General features: G+C 36.9%; 1 protein-coding gene across 1 annotated transcript; it reads left to right on the top strand.

Moving 5' to 3' along the window:
* The first annotated feature begins 4471 nt into the window (after positions 1–4471).
* LOC118827262 (gastrula zinc finger protein XlCGF49.1-like) lies at positions 4472–13076 on the top strand. Its single transcript, XM_036598552.1, has 2 exons — positions 4472–4566; positions 10976–13076. The coding sequence occupies exon 2, from the start codon at positions 11081–11083 to the stop codon at positions 11861–11863; it is 783 nt and encodes a 260-aa protein (XP_036454445.1). The 5' UTR covers positions 4472–4566; positions 10976–11080; the 3' UTR covers positions 11864–13076.
* Positions 13077–17038: the final 3962 nt, after the last annotated feature.

Below are 17038 nucleotides of genomic sequence, written 5' to 3'. Positions count from 1 at the left end.
TCTTTGCCACTATACACTCTTTAACTGCTGCTGCACTCAGCACTTTAACTTAAGACACATTCTCTGCACAATGTAAAGGTTACAGGTATGACTGTGTGTTGTGTGTGTGTGTGTGTGTGTGTGTGTGTGTGTGTGCATGAGTGAGTGATGGTAGGAATGCATGTTTTATTTTATTTTATTTATTTATTTTATTTTATTTTATTTTATTCACTAAATGTAAATGTTTGTCTGATAGTGTGCACTGTGAGCTCCTGTAACCAAAACCAAATTCCTTTCATATGTAAGCATACCTGGCCAATAAAGCTTGATTCTGATTCTGACACCAGCCAAAATCCAAATACATCTAATGCAGAAGCATCTCTTACATAATACAGTATTTAAATGTTATTTTACTAAATAATCACATTACACAATCACATCATTCTACCAACTTAAACAAACTTATTTCACACTTTATTTTGTTTAGTGGTCGTAATTTTAACACTATAAAGTTTGGTCATTAGGGGGAGCAAAGCACTAACCGCTTGACCTCTGTATATGAGCAGAGACACTGGCTCACGCGTCTCTGAATGCTGCTGTTTTATTGGGGCCCTACTGAAACATCAGCATGAATAATGGCATGCTTCGTGTAAATTATATGTAAATGAGATCTGATTGATCCTATCATTTGCGCTAAAATCAATGCTTGTTTCCATGTCATACGAAGGTTTCATGAATCAGATTCTGAGGTTCACATACATGTTAATATTTCCCTTGGTAAATTATTAGTTTTCTTAAGATTTTTATATTTTTGTTTCTTTTTTAACTTTACAATACACTGTTTAACTGCTTGTTCACTTGCAATAAAGACATTTTTGTTCTCGTAACCCACAACAATACAAATAGCCTAATTACCCAAAATAAAATTATTTTATTGCAAAATCTATTTAAATTAAAACCTAATGTAATATTTTATGAGTAAAATCTATATTTAGACCATAATTTTTACTGGGCCCCATATTTATGGGTTTGAGAACGCCTGAACTAGACCATTAAGCTCCTGAATGTCTCTCACACACTACACTTCCCTCTTAACAGACCTCAAACACCCACCATAGACACTCCTACCAGCTCTGACTCTACCAGCCATTGACCAGCAACCCCCACCCAGACATTCACAGCTCTCAGGAAGCATTTCATGTTGTCTTACAACTATCTATTTTCTTACCACAATTTCACATATAGTTGTACAATTATACTCATATTAGATAATATCAGCATATAACCGTCAATATTTTCTATACATGTTACTACATGTCCAACATGGCATGATGTCTTTTTGCAGTGTGAAGGGTAGATTTGCATTGTGTTCACAAACTGACAATGGAGCTGACAAAGTTAAAAAAGAATGATCTTTACAGTTTGCTTGACCCACGAGGAGACTGATTTGATAGCATTACCACACAAAAGAATGGAATCACATGAGATAAGCCAAGAATCATCGGGCGAAAAATCTGTTTGGCTGAGTCGTGTTTGAAGCCGCTGTAAAATACACAATATACACACCTATGACAGCCTCACAACAACCAAATTCCATATTAATGCGCCAGGTTTTTAAATCCTATCAGGCTACAGTTTGCAACATATTAAAAATGGAAAATTTTGAGGTCAATTTTGATTAATTGGGTGGGTACAGTGGGCGAATGGTGTGAAGAGATGGACAGAACTGAGCAGGATGAAAAAAAGATTAAATTAAGAACAGGGAGATAGAAGTGTTAGAAAAATGACAAAATGAATAAGGTACAGTGAAACAGACAATATAGGCTGTGCGCTGTTTTCAGATTTGGTGTGCTGAGAAAAAATGACTGTTGCTTTTGAAAAAATCACCGAAGCAAAGCTGAACCAGACTCTTTATCAGTTTTACACTACAGTTAACAGTGGAAAATGCGAATCCTATGGTTTTAGCATTTGGCTTAACAGGTGATTCAGTGACCCCCCGCTTAGTCTGTCTTGGTGTATCCTAAATCATCCTGCCTTTGCCACTATTAACAGCATGTACATTGAAGTAGTGAACTATGCCAAGAGTGGATAAGGAATGGTTATTGTGAATATTATTCATGAATGTAGCCTAATTATTTATTGAATACTGAAGTTAATCACATTTTATAAATAAACAGTAAATAAAATAAATGAATTGTTAAACTTGTATTATTGTTATAGCTTAATCTTCACCCTCATTTTGCCTAGTAACGCTGCTTACTGTTAATGGATTAGCAACATGTGTGGAATGGTTTATTGCATTTTTTTTAAAGATAAGAAATAGGAATTGGAGGAAAACTATTTTATCACCTTGTTTTTGTTGCTACTTTTATACAATGTTAAGCAAGAAGCCACTGCAGGCCATGCGATTATTGCAATTTTGTCACGGGGAAGGGGGTCTTAACAGGCTAATATTAGATAGCAAACATGCAAAACAACTCCTTTATTAATATCACAGGCTTGAATTAAAGAACTTACGAAATGATCCACCATAAAACAGCAATGTAAAAGTCTAAAGAATGTCACTTGAATGATTTACATGCTTCTAATGTTCTTGTTTCAGTTGGATCTGCCTTAATCCAGTCTGAATCTCAAACAGCTCTGTGCTCCCTAAATAGTGTGCTTTGTAAGTTTTGAAATTCTACCTTCTGTAACCATGTAGTGCACTATATGTCGAGTATGGCTCTGGTTGAATCCCAAATTATTCATTTTTTAGCTGTATTGTACACTGTCGGGGTGCAGAAGTCAGTATTTACATATGTAGGGCACTACGTAGGGCTCTATGTAGGGAGCAGGGCGCCATTTTAGATGTAACCCCAGCATGAGAAGAGAGGTGCCATTAGCTTGGTGCTAAATAAGAGTTGAGGTGGTAATTTGGTGAACAAAAAGTACTTATGAAGCAAAGGTTTTTACATTAAACAGTGCTATGTTATGATATGTTTATTATATATACAAAACCACACCTAAGTGACTTACATTTCTTGGCTTAATACTTGTTTATGTCGTTTATTATTAAAAAATAACCTAAAATTGACTTATAACTTATTGAAAATTTGTGTATTTTATCATATTTAATGTTATCTGGCATTTTATGAAAGCAATAAGTCACTCGAGGCAGTGCTTTACTGCAGTTTTATCACTCCGCTTTGTGCCGTGCCTAAGAACATTCTTCCATGTGATAAAATTGCAGTAACGCGATTATTGTCCAGAAATTTTCCATTTATGACAGCTAGTCAGCTAGTTAATGTTTTTTTTTGCTTGCTCACTAAACTTTTACCTCAGTGACTGATGTTAGAACAGAGCTTGTTTAAGAGGAACCTGACCTCATTCTCCTGTTATATCAAAAACATCACTGGAAAATGCCAGAGAGCACCTGCGAGTCCTCACTAAATCACAATGGAATGGAGTTAAATGGTTAATTATAATAATAATAAAAAAATAAATAAATAAACCTTCTTACCAGACCTGTCCAGGGTGTATCCTGCCTTCCGCCCAATGACAGCTGGGATAGGCTCCAGCACCCCACCGCGACCCAAAAGGATAAGCGGTTTAGATGATGGATGGATGGATGGATGGATTTCTTACCATTTGTGCGGAACCTTCCACTAATTTTGGAAAGTAAAAGAAAGACATTAAAAAAAAAAAATTACCTCAGTTTTTCCTCAGTAAACAGGATTTGGATGCTAGCATTACTGCTACTGAGTGCTGATTGGTTGGTGAGCTGATCAGCTCAAGGCTTCACTCAGCCAGTCAGCTGATCAGCTCACCACCCAATCAGCCCTCAGTAGCAGTAATGCCAACCAATCAGCACTTAGTAGCAGTAATGCTAGCGTCCTACTGCCCAAAATCTGTTTGCTGCTGGAAAAAAGGAAAGGTACATGTACGTTTTCTTTAATCTTTAGTGAAATACATTATGATTATAAACATAAACATACGAAATCTGTATAATTTATGTCTCTAAAGATTTACATTTGTCTGTGAAGATACTGTAACTAACATTATATAAAGGTAAAAGTTTATAAAGTAACGTTACATGACCTTGATTAAAAGAAAAAAAAATCATCATAAAACTTTTAAATTTTTTTATTAGAGGATACGGTATGCTTACATAAGCTTAGTCTGAATAAGCTATTTTTACAATGATATTTCATAATTAATATATATATATATATATATATATATATATATATATATATATATATATATATATATTCCATTAACGTTTTTCTGTATTTCTTTTGTAATCTATGTCTCGATGCTTCATAAAAACCAGGATCATATACGCTATTACTCTATCAGAGCGCTGGAGGCGGGGCTTGAGTGAATACGGTGGGAATTTAAGAAACGACCGTTCCGCCTGTTTCCGTGACCGCGTGGTTTCAGTGTGAAGCCGCTTCAGGCCAGGTGGTGGCGCTAATTCTGCAACTACAACTTTCTCCAACAGCACTAAAGCGGAGAAGCAGAGGATTGTGTTGTGGTCAGCAGTCCACGCCTCCGCGCTCATACAGTGTTGTTGGAGGAACAAAAAGAAGAGCTGAACTGTTGAAGGTAGGAAGCTGTCCGACACTTTAACACTCACTGTTTTTCATTCACTCTGAGACAAACAGCTGGAGACACATTTGAGTTCTGAATAGATTTGATGGGTTTAAAATTGATCGGACAGCACAGAAGCAGCTTCATTCAAAATGAGTTATGTGAGCTGTTATGCCAGGATATTTGGTTGTTTTTCTGGTTTACTAATGATTTACACAATATACCGGCTATTTGGATATGGCAAGCTGTTTTAGCCTAAAATGACACCAGCTATAGAAGTCGTAGCGCTGTTTTTTACTAGGAAAAACTCCAATCCGAGAGCTCTATAATGCAGTTTCTACTAGTAAAAATTATGATTCCATATGTCTGCTATGCAATTTTTACTAGTCATACTATCAAGTATGCATATCTATAAAGCTATTTTGACTAGTTATATTGCCAGGATGACATATCCATTATGTAATTTTGACTAGTCATACATTACCAATGATTTACATGGAATTTAATTCTATCTTATCTGTAATTACATTTTTATTAGTAAAAATACAATTACAGATATCTACCATTGCATTTGTACTAGTAGGAATTCTAATTACAGATATCTGCACTTTACGTTTGAATAATAAAAAATCCAGGTCCACATATTTATAATTGAATTTTGACTAGTAGAAATACTAATTCAAAGTATCTTTAATTTAGTTATGACTATGTATTATATGCATTAGAGAAATGTACAGTTTAGATCTCTAAAATACAGTGGTAGATATCTAATGTTCTTTTGACTAGAAAGAATAATATTATTGATATCTAAATGTAGAATTACTACTAGTCAGAATTGACTAGCAATAACGACTTTTTAACTCTATATGTAAGAAACAGATATCTGTAATTACAATTTGACTAGTATGAATTACGTTAGAAAGAGTAATAATTAAAAATAAGATATGAAATTAAAGAAAATTAAAGTTAAGATTAGTCATAATAGCTGTACAGATGTCTTCAGTGAAGTTATTGCGATTTAAAATAAAATAAAATTTACTTAAAATAAAATAAAAAGAGATTTAAAGTATTAAACGTGGTCACATTAGTGAAGGAGAGACTGGAGCGCTCTAGAAACCAACAATACATAAGCAACCAGAAGATTAGTTAAATTATCAACAATTATCAACATTTTAGCTAGCTAACAGGTGTGCCATAGCTTTATGATATTTTTATAGTGGGTTGGGCCCTAAAGGATAAAATAAAGCTAAGAGTTTAATTTGTGATTTCCTTGTTTAGGTTTTATTTTATCTAATTGAACTGCACCATATAGTTTTAAAAGTAGGTTAACTTGGGATCTGACCTGCTATTAAGTTGCCTGATGGATGCATCTTTGTAAATAAACGGCAGGCTATTTTTGAGACCAGTTATTGTGGATAGGTTGCTTTTCTTTTTCCAGTTAAAGTGAAAATTAGGCCTATTCAAAGTCTTTTTTCTGGCCTAGTTCAGGTTAAAATCTATTTCTTTTTTTTTTTTCATTAAAAATTGGAAAGGTTTAACCGAATGTAACCCAATAAGTTAAAAATGCATTAGCAGATACAGTTTTGCAAGCCATGGAAAATACCTTATTATATCAATGAATAGATTAATATGAAAGCCAAAGTATCTCCTGCCTCCTGCCAAATGCAGGTAAATGTTGACAAGAGGTTTGCCTCATGCACCACACATGTGCATTGTGCAAATGTCAAAGTTAAACAAAGTGCAAAGATAAACTGCTGCATGTGGGATAACACTGCTTTAACCCTATATACTGGGCAGCCATTGTTATGATTTTATTCAGTAATCTTCATGGTAGTAACCTGCCATACACCATGAGTAACTTTTATATTGAAATAAAGTCTATAGTCTATAATCAATGTGCACTAAGGATGTGACAGAGAAAAGAGGCCTGTTATCTTCTACAATATAGCATATGTTGAATATTAGTTCTGACGTCTATAAGAAGTCAGATTTAGATATCTGAAATTGAATTTATAGCTAGTCAGAAAACTAATTTGACTAGTCATCAATATTTATCAAATGAGTGACATTTTCATAAAGGAGATCTGTAATATTTATTGCCATTTGTAAAAAGATATATGTTGATACCTGTAATTACTTTAAAAGAACATGTCATTCAATTTTGAGTACTAAAAAATTTTACTAGGGAAAATATAAATTTCACTAGTTAAAATTAAATTACACATATTTATTGTTCTTATTGTTACTAGTGAGAATTATATTCTGACTAGTAGCAATTACATCTTTACTAGTAAAAATAGAGTTATGACTTGTGCCGCTGGTGTCATTTTAGGCTAAAACGGCTTGCCATAACATGGAAAACTTTTACTATGTTAATAATGCTCTTATCTAGTAGATGAAAATACTGTTTTACTTTCAAGCCAACTTTACTTAGTTAGTTAGTCCCAAACACATGTTGCTAGCGGTTTCTTTCTTTGCTTATCTCATGTGCTTTTGTTCTTTTTGTATGATAATGATAAGTCAATCCCTTCATTTACCAATAAACTGTAAAGATTAGTCTTTTATGTCCATGGCTGTCTGCTCCATTATTAGTTTGAACACATAAACCAGATTTGATCAACCATTCACTTCTAAAACAATGTGCAAAGGAAGTCATGTAACTGTCATTAATGTAGAAATGTGGTGTACTAATGTGGTGAGAAAACAGCAGTTGGTGCTAGAGCAAGGGTGGTCAACATCCCTGAGGGCCAAAATATTTTTCACAAATAATTCAAAATATTTTCATCCTTCTACTTTAAAAAATTAAAGAAATGTTCTGGGCAAGTGATTAGAAACTATTTTAACTTTTGTTTCTTTTTAGCCGTTTAGCTCTATTTACGCCCAATCAGTTGAGGAATCACTTACGGGCACCCTCTGGCGTTTTGCAGTTATGTTTTTGATATAACGGTGGAAACAGAAAGAGGCCAGACCCCCCCTTAAAACGCTGACCACAGTGCGGCGCATTACTTTTGCCACCATCAGGTGAAAGGAAAAACTGCAACACACTGGCAGTTGGGCCACTTTTAACGCACTCTAAAACAGAGGCCACGGGCTGTTTAAAATCTGTCTGTGGGCCGCAGTTGGCACTGGGGCTGGACTTTGTACTGTTCTAGAGCAATATGTAGTGCTTCCTGAGAGCTGTGGATGTCTGGGTGGATTGCTTCTCAATGGCTGGTGGATTAAGAGCTGGTAGGAGTGTCTATGATGGGAGTTTAAGGTCAATTTAGAGGGGGGTGTTGTTTGTGAGAGCCATTCAGGAGCTTGGTGGTCTACTTCAGATGTTCCCAATCCCAATCCTGGAGACCACACAGTCTGCATATTGTGTGCGTTCTCAGTGAGGTGAAGGAGTGTAGATAAGGGAAAGTAAAACAATATGCATAGTGTGGACTCCCCAGGACTGGGAACCTCTGATCTCAATGAAACTGAAAACTGGTGGATCTTTCACTCTCTCTCCAGACAACACGAGCGTGAAAAGACTGTGATGCAATGAGTAGTCATATTCACAGTGAAGTAATTCTTTCTGCGGACCTTTGTGGTCTAAACAGTAAACAGTATCTCAGTGATTACTGATAAATACAGAATCATTGGTCATCTTATTCATCTTGTTGTTTGAGGTAAAAAAAGCATTTATTAAGGTAATCGATAGGGCCGTTGCTGTAGCAGCAGCGAGGGAGCGGGGGTATGGATGGCAAACATGCAAGTGAATAATTGTAAACACTTTAACATTAAAAACTAGGGATGCATCAATACCATTTTTTCAGACCGAATATGAGTACATATTTTAGTACTCCCCTATACCATACTGAGTAATCTACTTAGAATTTAGTTTATTTAATTTAGTTTATTTAATTTAGTTATTTGTGAAATGGAGCGCATTGTACCTAAATAATTATATTGGTAAAATTGGTAAAAGTCAAGATTCTTTTAAGTGATGTGAATTAGCTAGATATGCTACATTATTTATCTTGGATGAAGTAGTGTTGTAGTGGAAAAAAGTGGGTGGGTGGGTTTTGTTCCACATCAGCTTCTGTACAGCTGTAAGTATGTTTAATAGTTTTGAACCCCAGTCTGTCTCTTTTAACATCAGTCTCTGTAGTACAGTCACAGCAGGAATTACATCTGAGGCTAGTGCATCCAAGGAGCTTACTTGTCGAGTTTTACGTCTGAAGTATTTTTTTTGGCTGGTGAGCTGTAGTTGAATGTCTTCTAAATTCAGACATACATTGCGTGATGGTCGAAATCTTGTTCTTTGGTTACTCATACTGTACAGTTGAATAGACCACTGTGTACGGACAAAACCTGCAATTTATAATCTCATACTGTGTGAAAACTCCATCCATGCTATGTGAATCGCTCTGTCCATAAACAATTTCAAACAAAGTTGTTTCGTATTCAGCTGAGTTCTGAGCAAAGAGAAACTGAGCAGCACTGCAAACACTGTGCACTGAAGCTAAAGCCAGTTGGTGGTAGGGCAATATGGTCTGTCTGCAGCCTTTTTTTACACGTATTAACGTATTAATACCTCACTGTTCTATTCAGTTAAACAGAGTGAAGTCGACAACAGATTGATCAGAATAAGAATCAGGCTTTATTGGCCAAGTATGTTTGCACATACAAGGAATGTGTCTTCGTTACATGGAAGCTCAGTTACACAGTAACTGACAATAGAAGTTCACACTTATTCAGTAACATAGAAAATTGGACTCATGAACTTCATAAAATCCAAACTAGAACACTTTCCATGAGCACTCTGCAGGATAAGAAAATGTGAGCTAAATTTACTCTTTAAGAAGTGTTAGCCTAATTTAAGCCCCTACTAAGCTAACACTTCTTTAGCTGCTGGAAAAAATGCTCGTTTGACAACATTACAAAATATTTATCCCAACTTAACAGACTCCAACTATTAACGTGGCTAGTTCTGTTTTACTGGTTGGTAAGACTGTCTTCTCTGTTCTGGGTTTGAAGGAGGTGTGTTAGTGGATGGTTGTGGATACATCGTTTATGTTGTGTGCAAGTTTGAAGGGATAGAGCTTGTGAGTGGGTGTAACTGAATGGGGAAAGTCATGTTGCAGCGGTGATTTCAGAAAGGAGTTGAGTCCTCTCTCTGTTTGAAACATGCCTCAGAATGACACAGATTTTTTTCTTGCTTTTTTCTCTAAGTGTGTTTTTTTGACATGATGCAGCACCTTCTGACACTGAAAAGTTCACACGCCCCAGTTACTGTTTTATTTTTTCTATTTTCTAAGTTAATCAAACGTAAAGTAACTGTGCCTTAACATGTGATGCAGAGGCAATGTTTACCTCCACTTCAAAAATTCAACAATATATGTAATTTGGCCGGGGTTCCCAAACCTTTTCATACATCTTGTACGTCTTATTTAGCTTTTATGTAGCCCTTATTAGGAGTACTTTAATCATAGTAAGTGTCTAACAGTGTCATGCTTTCAGAGAGGCTACATTCAACACTGAACTACAGATTCACTTGTCTTTTGCTGTAGTAGCATGTTCGGTGTTTCAGCTTGGTAACAGGTTTGAGGAGACAGTCCACGCTCACATTGTTATTGCTGTTTGTTATACTAGCTCTGTGCTTAATAAAGACTATGAAGTGGCAGATCTACTGTGTGCCAATTTGACCAAATAATCATTTTTGTCATACTTAACATGGCTTGACATTTTTTTGGCTGTTGCTACTCTAAAAATGTATTATAAACTGCATCCAAAATAAAAAAGAAAAACAAATGCAAAGTAGCAACACCACACAGAAAGGATACATTGGAGTTGTAACACCCCCAATAAGAATAAACTTTTTGGGGCTATTGCTCTGTTATCAGCTTAGAGGTTTAACATGCAGTTGTACATTAAATAACTGATTGATTGGTTTTGAAAGAAGCACGAGTCGACCTGGTCCAACGCTAAACATCTGCTAAAAAAATGGACTTGGATTAAGGTCTAATGAGTCAAATAAGCTCTGACACTACAAAAAAATTAATGTAGGAAAATTTCCTTAAGGACCTTGTAAGGAAGAGGATCCAGTAACATTCAGTGGAAAAACGTACATAGAATAAAACATATCGAGTTTGGAATCATTTTGTAACCACAGGATGTGATAGTAGAAGTTTTCGGATAATCCCAGACATTTTTGGATGTGAATCCCATGGAGAAATCCTTCTTAGACCCAGAGTTTCCAATATGGGCATGACGGCACAACATTAGTGGTGTATTTGTCTATTTGATGAGCTTGAATAATTAGGTGATTGGCTTTTCCACATCAGATGGAATACTTTCTTTACATTGCCAGATGATGCAAATTGAGCGTTCATGATTTGGATTAGACTACTTTTGTTGAATTGCACATTGAGGTTAATATTGTTTTTTCTTCTTCCAGAAATGAATGATGCCCTGTTTCAAGTCTTTTCCTGCACTTTCCTACCCAGCTTCATAAACACGCAAGAGGAATGTTAAGTTGCCGAAACAGGTGATATATAAGGATATGGCGTCCAAAAGGCGTTCCAGTACTCAGCAAAAAGCATCTGGTGACATCCACATGAACACATCTCACAGACAAACACAGAAATGTAGCAAGGAGAGAGCTCACTACTGCTTGGAGTGTGGAAAGAGTTTTGCTCGACAGAGTGCTCTCAAAATACACCAGCGCATTCACACAGGAGAGAAGCCGTATTACTGCTCAGAATGTGGGAAGAGTTTTAAGCGTCAGAGTCATCTCCAAGAACACCAGCGCATTCACACAGGAGAGAAGCCGTATCACTGCTCAGAATGTAGGAAAGGTTTTACTGCACAGAGTCATCTCCAACAACACCAGCGCATTCACACAGGAGAGAAGCCATATTACTGCACAGAGTGTGGGAAGAGGTTTAATCAACAGAGTACTCTTCAAGAACATCAGCGCATTCACACAGGAGAGAAGCCGTACCGCTGCCCAGAGTGTGGGAAGAGTTTTAATCATCAAAATCATCTCCAAGAACACCAGCGCATTCACACAGGAGAGAAGCCATACCACTGCTCAGAATGTGGGACGAGTTTTAATCGTCAGCGCTCTCTCCAAAGACACCACCGCATTCACACAGGAGAGAGGCCATATCATTGCTCGGAGTGTGGGAAGAGTTTTAATCGTCAAAGTACTCTCCAACAACACCAGCGTATTCATACAGGAGAGAAGCCGTATTACTGCTCAGAGTGTGGGACAAGCTTTAGGCATTCAAAGACTGTGATGACTCACAAGTGCATTAAGAGCAATAGGGGAAATGGGCAGTAATGAATGTAACCTTAACACATTCTGGGAGTAGAAGTATTCAGGGTAAGGTGCTTCCAGCCCTGACTGTTTTTTGAGGAAAACCACCCATTGTTGTCTTATGCTGTTTCTAAAACATGAGCATAAAATGAAATTTAAATTCTTGTCCTAAACAAACCTACAGCTCATTTCCCTCCAAAATTAGTTTTATTTGTAATAAATGTGGAAGACAATTGAGAAGCTCACCATTCAATCACAAATTATGCTTACCTTTCAAATTTACTATATCCAAGCTAGTATAGTATTTCTGATGCAATGATAGATGTTTTGAAAAACATTTGACAGTGTGCTTGGCCCCTTAGTCTCTCTTTTGCTTTTTTGATTCCTACACATTCTGTATGTTCAGAGTGTTCTTGTTGACAACTGCTTCAAAGGAGATATGACCATGAAGACTGCGATAGTGAAGATCTAATGTGCTAGGCAGAACCGATCAACTTTGTAAAAGAGACACTGGCGTATGAAGGACTGCAAGCTGTCTAAGTGTGGAACTGGTGATCTCTCCTCAGAATGGCCTACGCATGCCTGTTTTGCACGGCATAAAGTTGCATACAGGCCAGCTCATCCATGTACTTTCCGTTACTGTTTCTGTAGAGATTTTTTAAAGACTTTAAATATGTTGATATTCTTTGTCATGTTCGTTGATTGTCCCTTGAGAGTACTGTGAAATAAAAGGACTTTTATGCTCATCTCAAATCTGTCCTTCCTGTTCAAGGCCTTGGGCCTAACTGAGAGTGACTCTTGGTGACATCATGAGGATGCACATGAGGGACACTATCTTTGTTGACTGAATCTCACCATGACACTGTGTTCAGTTATGTTCCTGAACCAATTTAAGTCTGCTCTGTAATAGTTTTGTGATTTGTAATAATGATTCAGTATGTGTATGCAATTCTGTATGTAATATGCAAACTGTCTAATTTACATTCAATTTGCATAGAGGTGTAACTTTGTTAGACAGTGGGGATGACACCTGTGGGTGCTCTCAACCCCCACCACACTCTCTCTCTCTCTCTCTCTTTCTCTCTCTGTTTTAGCCTGATGATTTCTTTCTTTAAACTCTTGTTTAGTTAAGCCTTTGCATGTGAGGTTATGTGTGTTTTTTGAATATGTTAAACTGTTGATTATTTTTCTCTGTTTATTCTTTCAAAAAAGAAAATTAATGTCCCTGTAATCCTGAACATTTTTCTTATTCAATTTTATAGTCTATTTTCCTTTTGAAAATCAATATATGATCTTGTCTTTAGTGTTTGGGGTACATTGCATCACATAAATTATGAATGGGCGTTTTTTATACATTTCAAACATTTTTTATGTCATGCTGTGGTGAATTACCCAATGTTAGACAGGCTTTACCTTAAAGTTCTCTGTGGCAAAAGCTGGCTGGCAATACAGCTGTTAAATGTATTCCTCTATGCTATATAACCTAATAGATGCAGACTTCTTTTTTTGTTGTTTTGTAAAGTTGTGTACTTCAGATCAGTTACTTTATTCGTTAAGTATGTTACACATACAAGAAATCTGTCATACTGATTGCGCACCTGTCTGGTCTATTTAGTATGTTACAAGCACACAGACTCTAAAGAATATTTAAAAAAGAGAGTCAAAATCTTTATAGTGAAAAATAAATGAAAATACAATAACTTCAATAAATAGTAAGAGATTATATGTAAAAAGACCTAAAGAGATGAATATGTAATATGTGAAAATGTACATATGTCTGAAGACATGAACTATTATTTACAGTAAAATATGATATGAACATTTGTACAGTTAAGTACGCATAAGAAAACATGCTTCTGAGGAGTTATATAGTAAGAGTGATATGCTAGCTGTATATTGTGAATATGGTTTTAGCATTTTATCTGTTAATCTTGTTATATTTTTTTAAAGAAGAATTATATGTTTGACTTTCTTTTGTATGATGGTGAGACGTGCTATGTCATGTTAAAAGAAAGAGACTGAAGCTGTAGTTGGTGTGTTTGTGTTTGTCATTCTTCTCTGTGTCAGTGTTTCAGCACCCAAAAAACAAACATTGCAGTGTTAACATTGAGTGATAAATTGCATTTGCAATAAAGGTCTATCTTTTTTCAGAATGGTCGAGTTGTGAATGTGAGTCACTCATTAAAAGCTGCAGTGAGGGATGTCGTGTAGCGCTCTCTCTCTGCTTCTTTTTCGTCTTGTACAGTTTGCAGATGCAGTTCTGCAGGATCTTTTACTTCAAAAGCAGTATTAACTTCAGTTAAAGACTTTTATTAAAACAAGTTTGATGATAATCCAGACCACGTCAGCTGCTTAACTAGTGGCCTAACAAATGAATGAAACATGTAGTAAACGTAGCTTAATACTACAGTATGTGCTATTGTGCTTTTCTGTACTTCTGTATTCACTCACTCTAAAGTCTGATATTATTCCTCAAGTTTTAGCTGATCTTTATAATAGAAAGCTTTTAGGATTTAGGAGATTCTGGTGCTGCTCTTAGCTCACTCAGTAATTGTTCATTTCATTTCAGATGCCCCAGCTTTATAACTTATATATTTGTAAATATTTGGAGGAAGCTGTGCAAAAAGAATAAATGTGTCCACAATAACAGATGATTGTAAAATGAGGGAGAATGCTCTAGAGCATCGAGAGCAATGCTGTACATAAAATTAATATCCAGAATTTCTTTTATTTGCAAAGCAGTGATCAAATCTTGATCAAATCTTGAAACAGATACTGAACTCTGGCAAGAAATTACTATAAAAAGCTCCCCTCCCTGTGTGCTACCTCGGCTCATTTTTCCTTTTTTTTATTTTAAGACTATTAAATGAAAGCGCTGGGCTCGACATAACGCCCTGGCTCTGAAGGAGATCTGCAGTTGCCAAAAATCTACAGAACTGCTCATCTGTAAGCTGTCTTTCCAGCGCCTGGTGCGTGAGATCGCTCAGGGCTTCCAGAGCTCTGCCGTCATGGCTTTGCAGGAGGCTAGCGAAGCTTACCTGTTGGGTCTGTTCGAGGACACCTGTGGGCCGTCCACGCCAAGGGAGTTACTATCATGCCCAAGGCTCTAGCTGGCCCTTAAATTAAGCGGAGTGCATCCAAATTACCCAAAAATGTTTTTTTAAAGAGCCATCTCACTGTTTCAGGTAAAAAGAGAACGTGTTCTAGCAATCCCTGGGCTCTATTAAGTGTTGTGACAGTAAATCTCCACAAGGAGTACGCGAGCATCGTCCTATGAAGTCATGTGCCACGCTGCTTAGTTTCACCTCAGCTGCTGAGATTTTCATTCCGTGTTTAAACTGTGTCCGTAATACAATGAAGTCTGTACCAGTTTTTATCAGTATGAACACAAAAAATATTTGTGACACGAGTAATTCTATAATAGCAGCAGCGATTACGCAGCTTAACTATCCATTTGCTGATCAGAAAGTGGAAACAGTGAACCTGCATGTAGTAGTATAAGAGATATTTTAGTTTGTGAAAATGCTGTTACTGGGTGATTTCTTGAATTAATGTTTGAGAGGCTGCGTAAATAAAAAGGGAAATGAAATGGCTATAGTTTTAGAGCAATTACAACGACCAAATCACATCATTTCATACAACAGATCAGCATTTGCAATAAGGAGCCTAATGGTCTTTCTTGGACTTGCAAGGTCTGGCCACAAGATGACGCCCAAGCTTCATCCCTGACAAGCATGAGAACTAGCATTTATTTCCTACATAAATTCTCTCATAAACACGGATATGTTGTATATAACACACACATTTATTCATACGTTTCAGTATTGTATTATTCTAACTAACTCCTTACTCCATAACAGTGTGTTTCTTTACATTTAGAGCAGCTTAGACGGACACATTTTGACTTGTAATTATGAAATATTTTCTTAAATTAAGATGATTTGAAATGTGATTGATACATTCCATTCTTTCTTTCTTTCTTTCTTTCTTTCTTTCTTTCTTTCTTTTCCTGTCTTTTTCTTTCTTTGGTGCTTTGGACAATTTTTGAACTGCTACTACTAATAAAGGTATTGGTAATAGTAGTAGGTGTAATAATGCGAGTATTATTTATTCGATGGCAGTATTTCCCTTACGTGCTTTCTCGCTTTCCTCGATTCCATCGTGTGTGGTGTTTTCTCAGTGTCTGTTGTGCGTGGCTCCGCCTCCAGTACCTTGGTTTCAACTAGGTCCTGCAGAGGAGCATAAGAAGCGCGTACGACGTGGTGGTGTTCTATTGATTCTCTTGTCGTCGACTGAGAGAAGAAAAGAGGCGATGTCCGGCAGAGGTAAAGGTGGCAAGGGCCTTGGCAAAGGAGGCGCGAAGCGTCACCGTAAAGTGCTCCGCGACAACATCCAGGGTATTACTAAGCCGGCTATCCGCCGTCTGGCTCGCCGTGGCGGAGTCAAGCGTATTTCTGGTCTGATCTATGAGGAGACCCGCGGCGTGCTCAAGGTATTTCTGGAAAACGTGATCAGGGATGCCGTCACCTACACCGAGCACGCTAAGAGGAAGACTGTCACCGCTATGGATGTGGTGTACGCCCTGAAGCGTCAGGGACGCACCCTGTACGGCTTCGGTGGTTAAACGCTCGACTCGAAAAACTCTGAACCCAACGGCTCTTTTAAGAGCCACCCACATACCCACCAAAAGAGCTTTTGTATACCCCATTTATTTATTAGTAATATTTATAATTTTTTATTGATTTATTAATTTTTATCAACACATTTTTTTCGACTTTAATATGTGGCGGCAGAGTGACCATAGTCTAATGCCAAAACGACTGGAGAGGGGGGCAGAATATTTAAACTAGCTTGACGAAAATTTTAACGTAATTTTATTCTTTTATATACATTTTATATCTTTCGAGTCTTAATGATCGTGTATGTGTGTATATGACATAAGGGAAAAAAAACTTGCTATATGTAAAACAAGCGTGATAGGGATGAAAGTATTGTATAGAAAACAGTAGCTAAAAACGCGCGGGAATGTTAACAAAGGGAAAGCATTTAGCTGGGAGGAGGAGGAGGCTGTTGGGCAAGAGCCAGAAGTTGTCCGCCAAGCGAGACGTCGATTGTTGCCCAATGATCGTTTGACAGCTTTCGGAAGGGCGGAGCTTGTTAGACTTTGAATTTCAGAGTCTAAATAAGCCGGGTGCCGGC

Source organism: Colossoma macropomum, unplaced genomic scaffold, assembly GCF_904425465.1.
Source record: "Colossoma macropomum unplaced genomic scaffold, Colossoma_macropomum, whole genome shotgun sequence".
In the NCBI taxonomy this organism is placed as follows: domain Eukaryota; kingdom Metazoa; phylum Chordata; class Actinopteri; order Characiformes; family Serrasalmidae; genus Colossoma; species Colossoma macropomum.
This window is presented reverse-complemented; position numbering and strand designations above follow the sequence as displayed.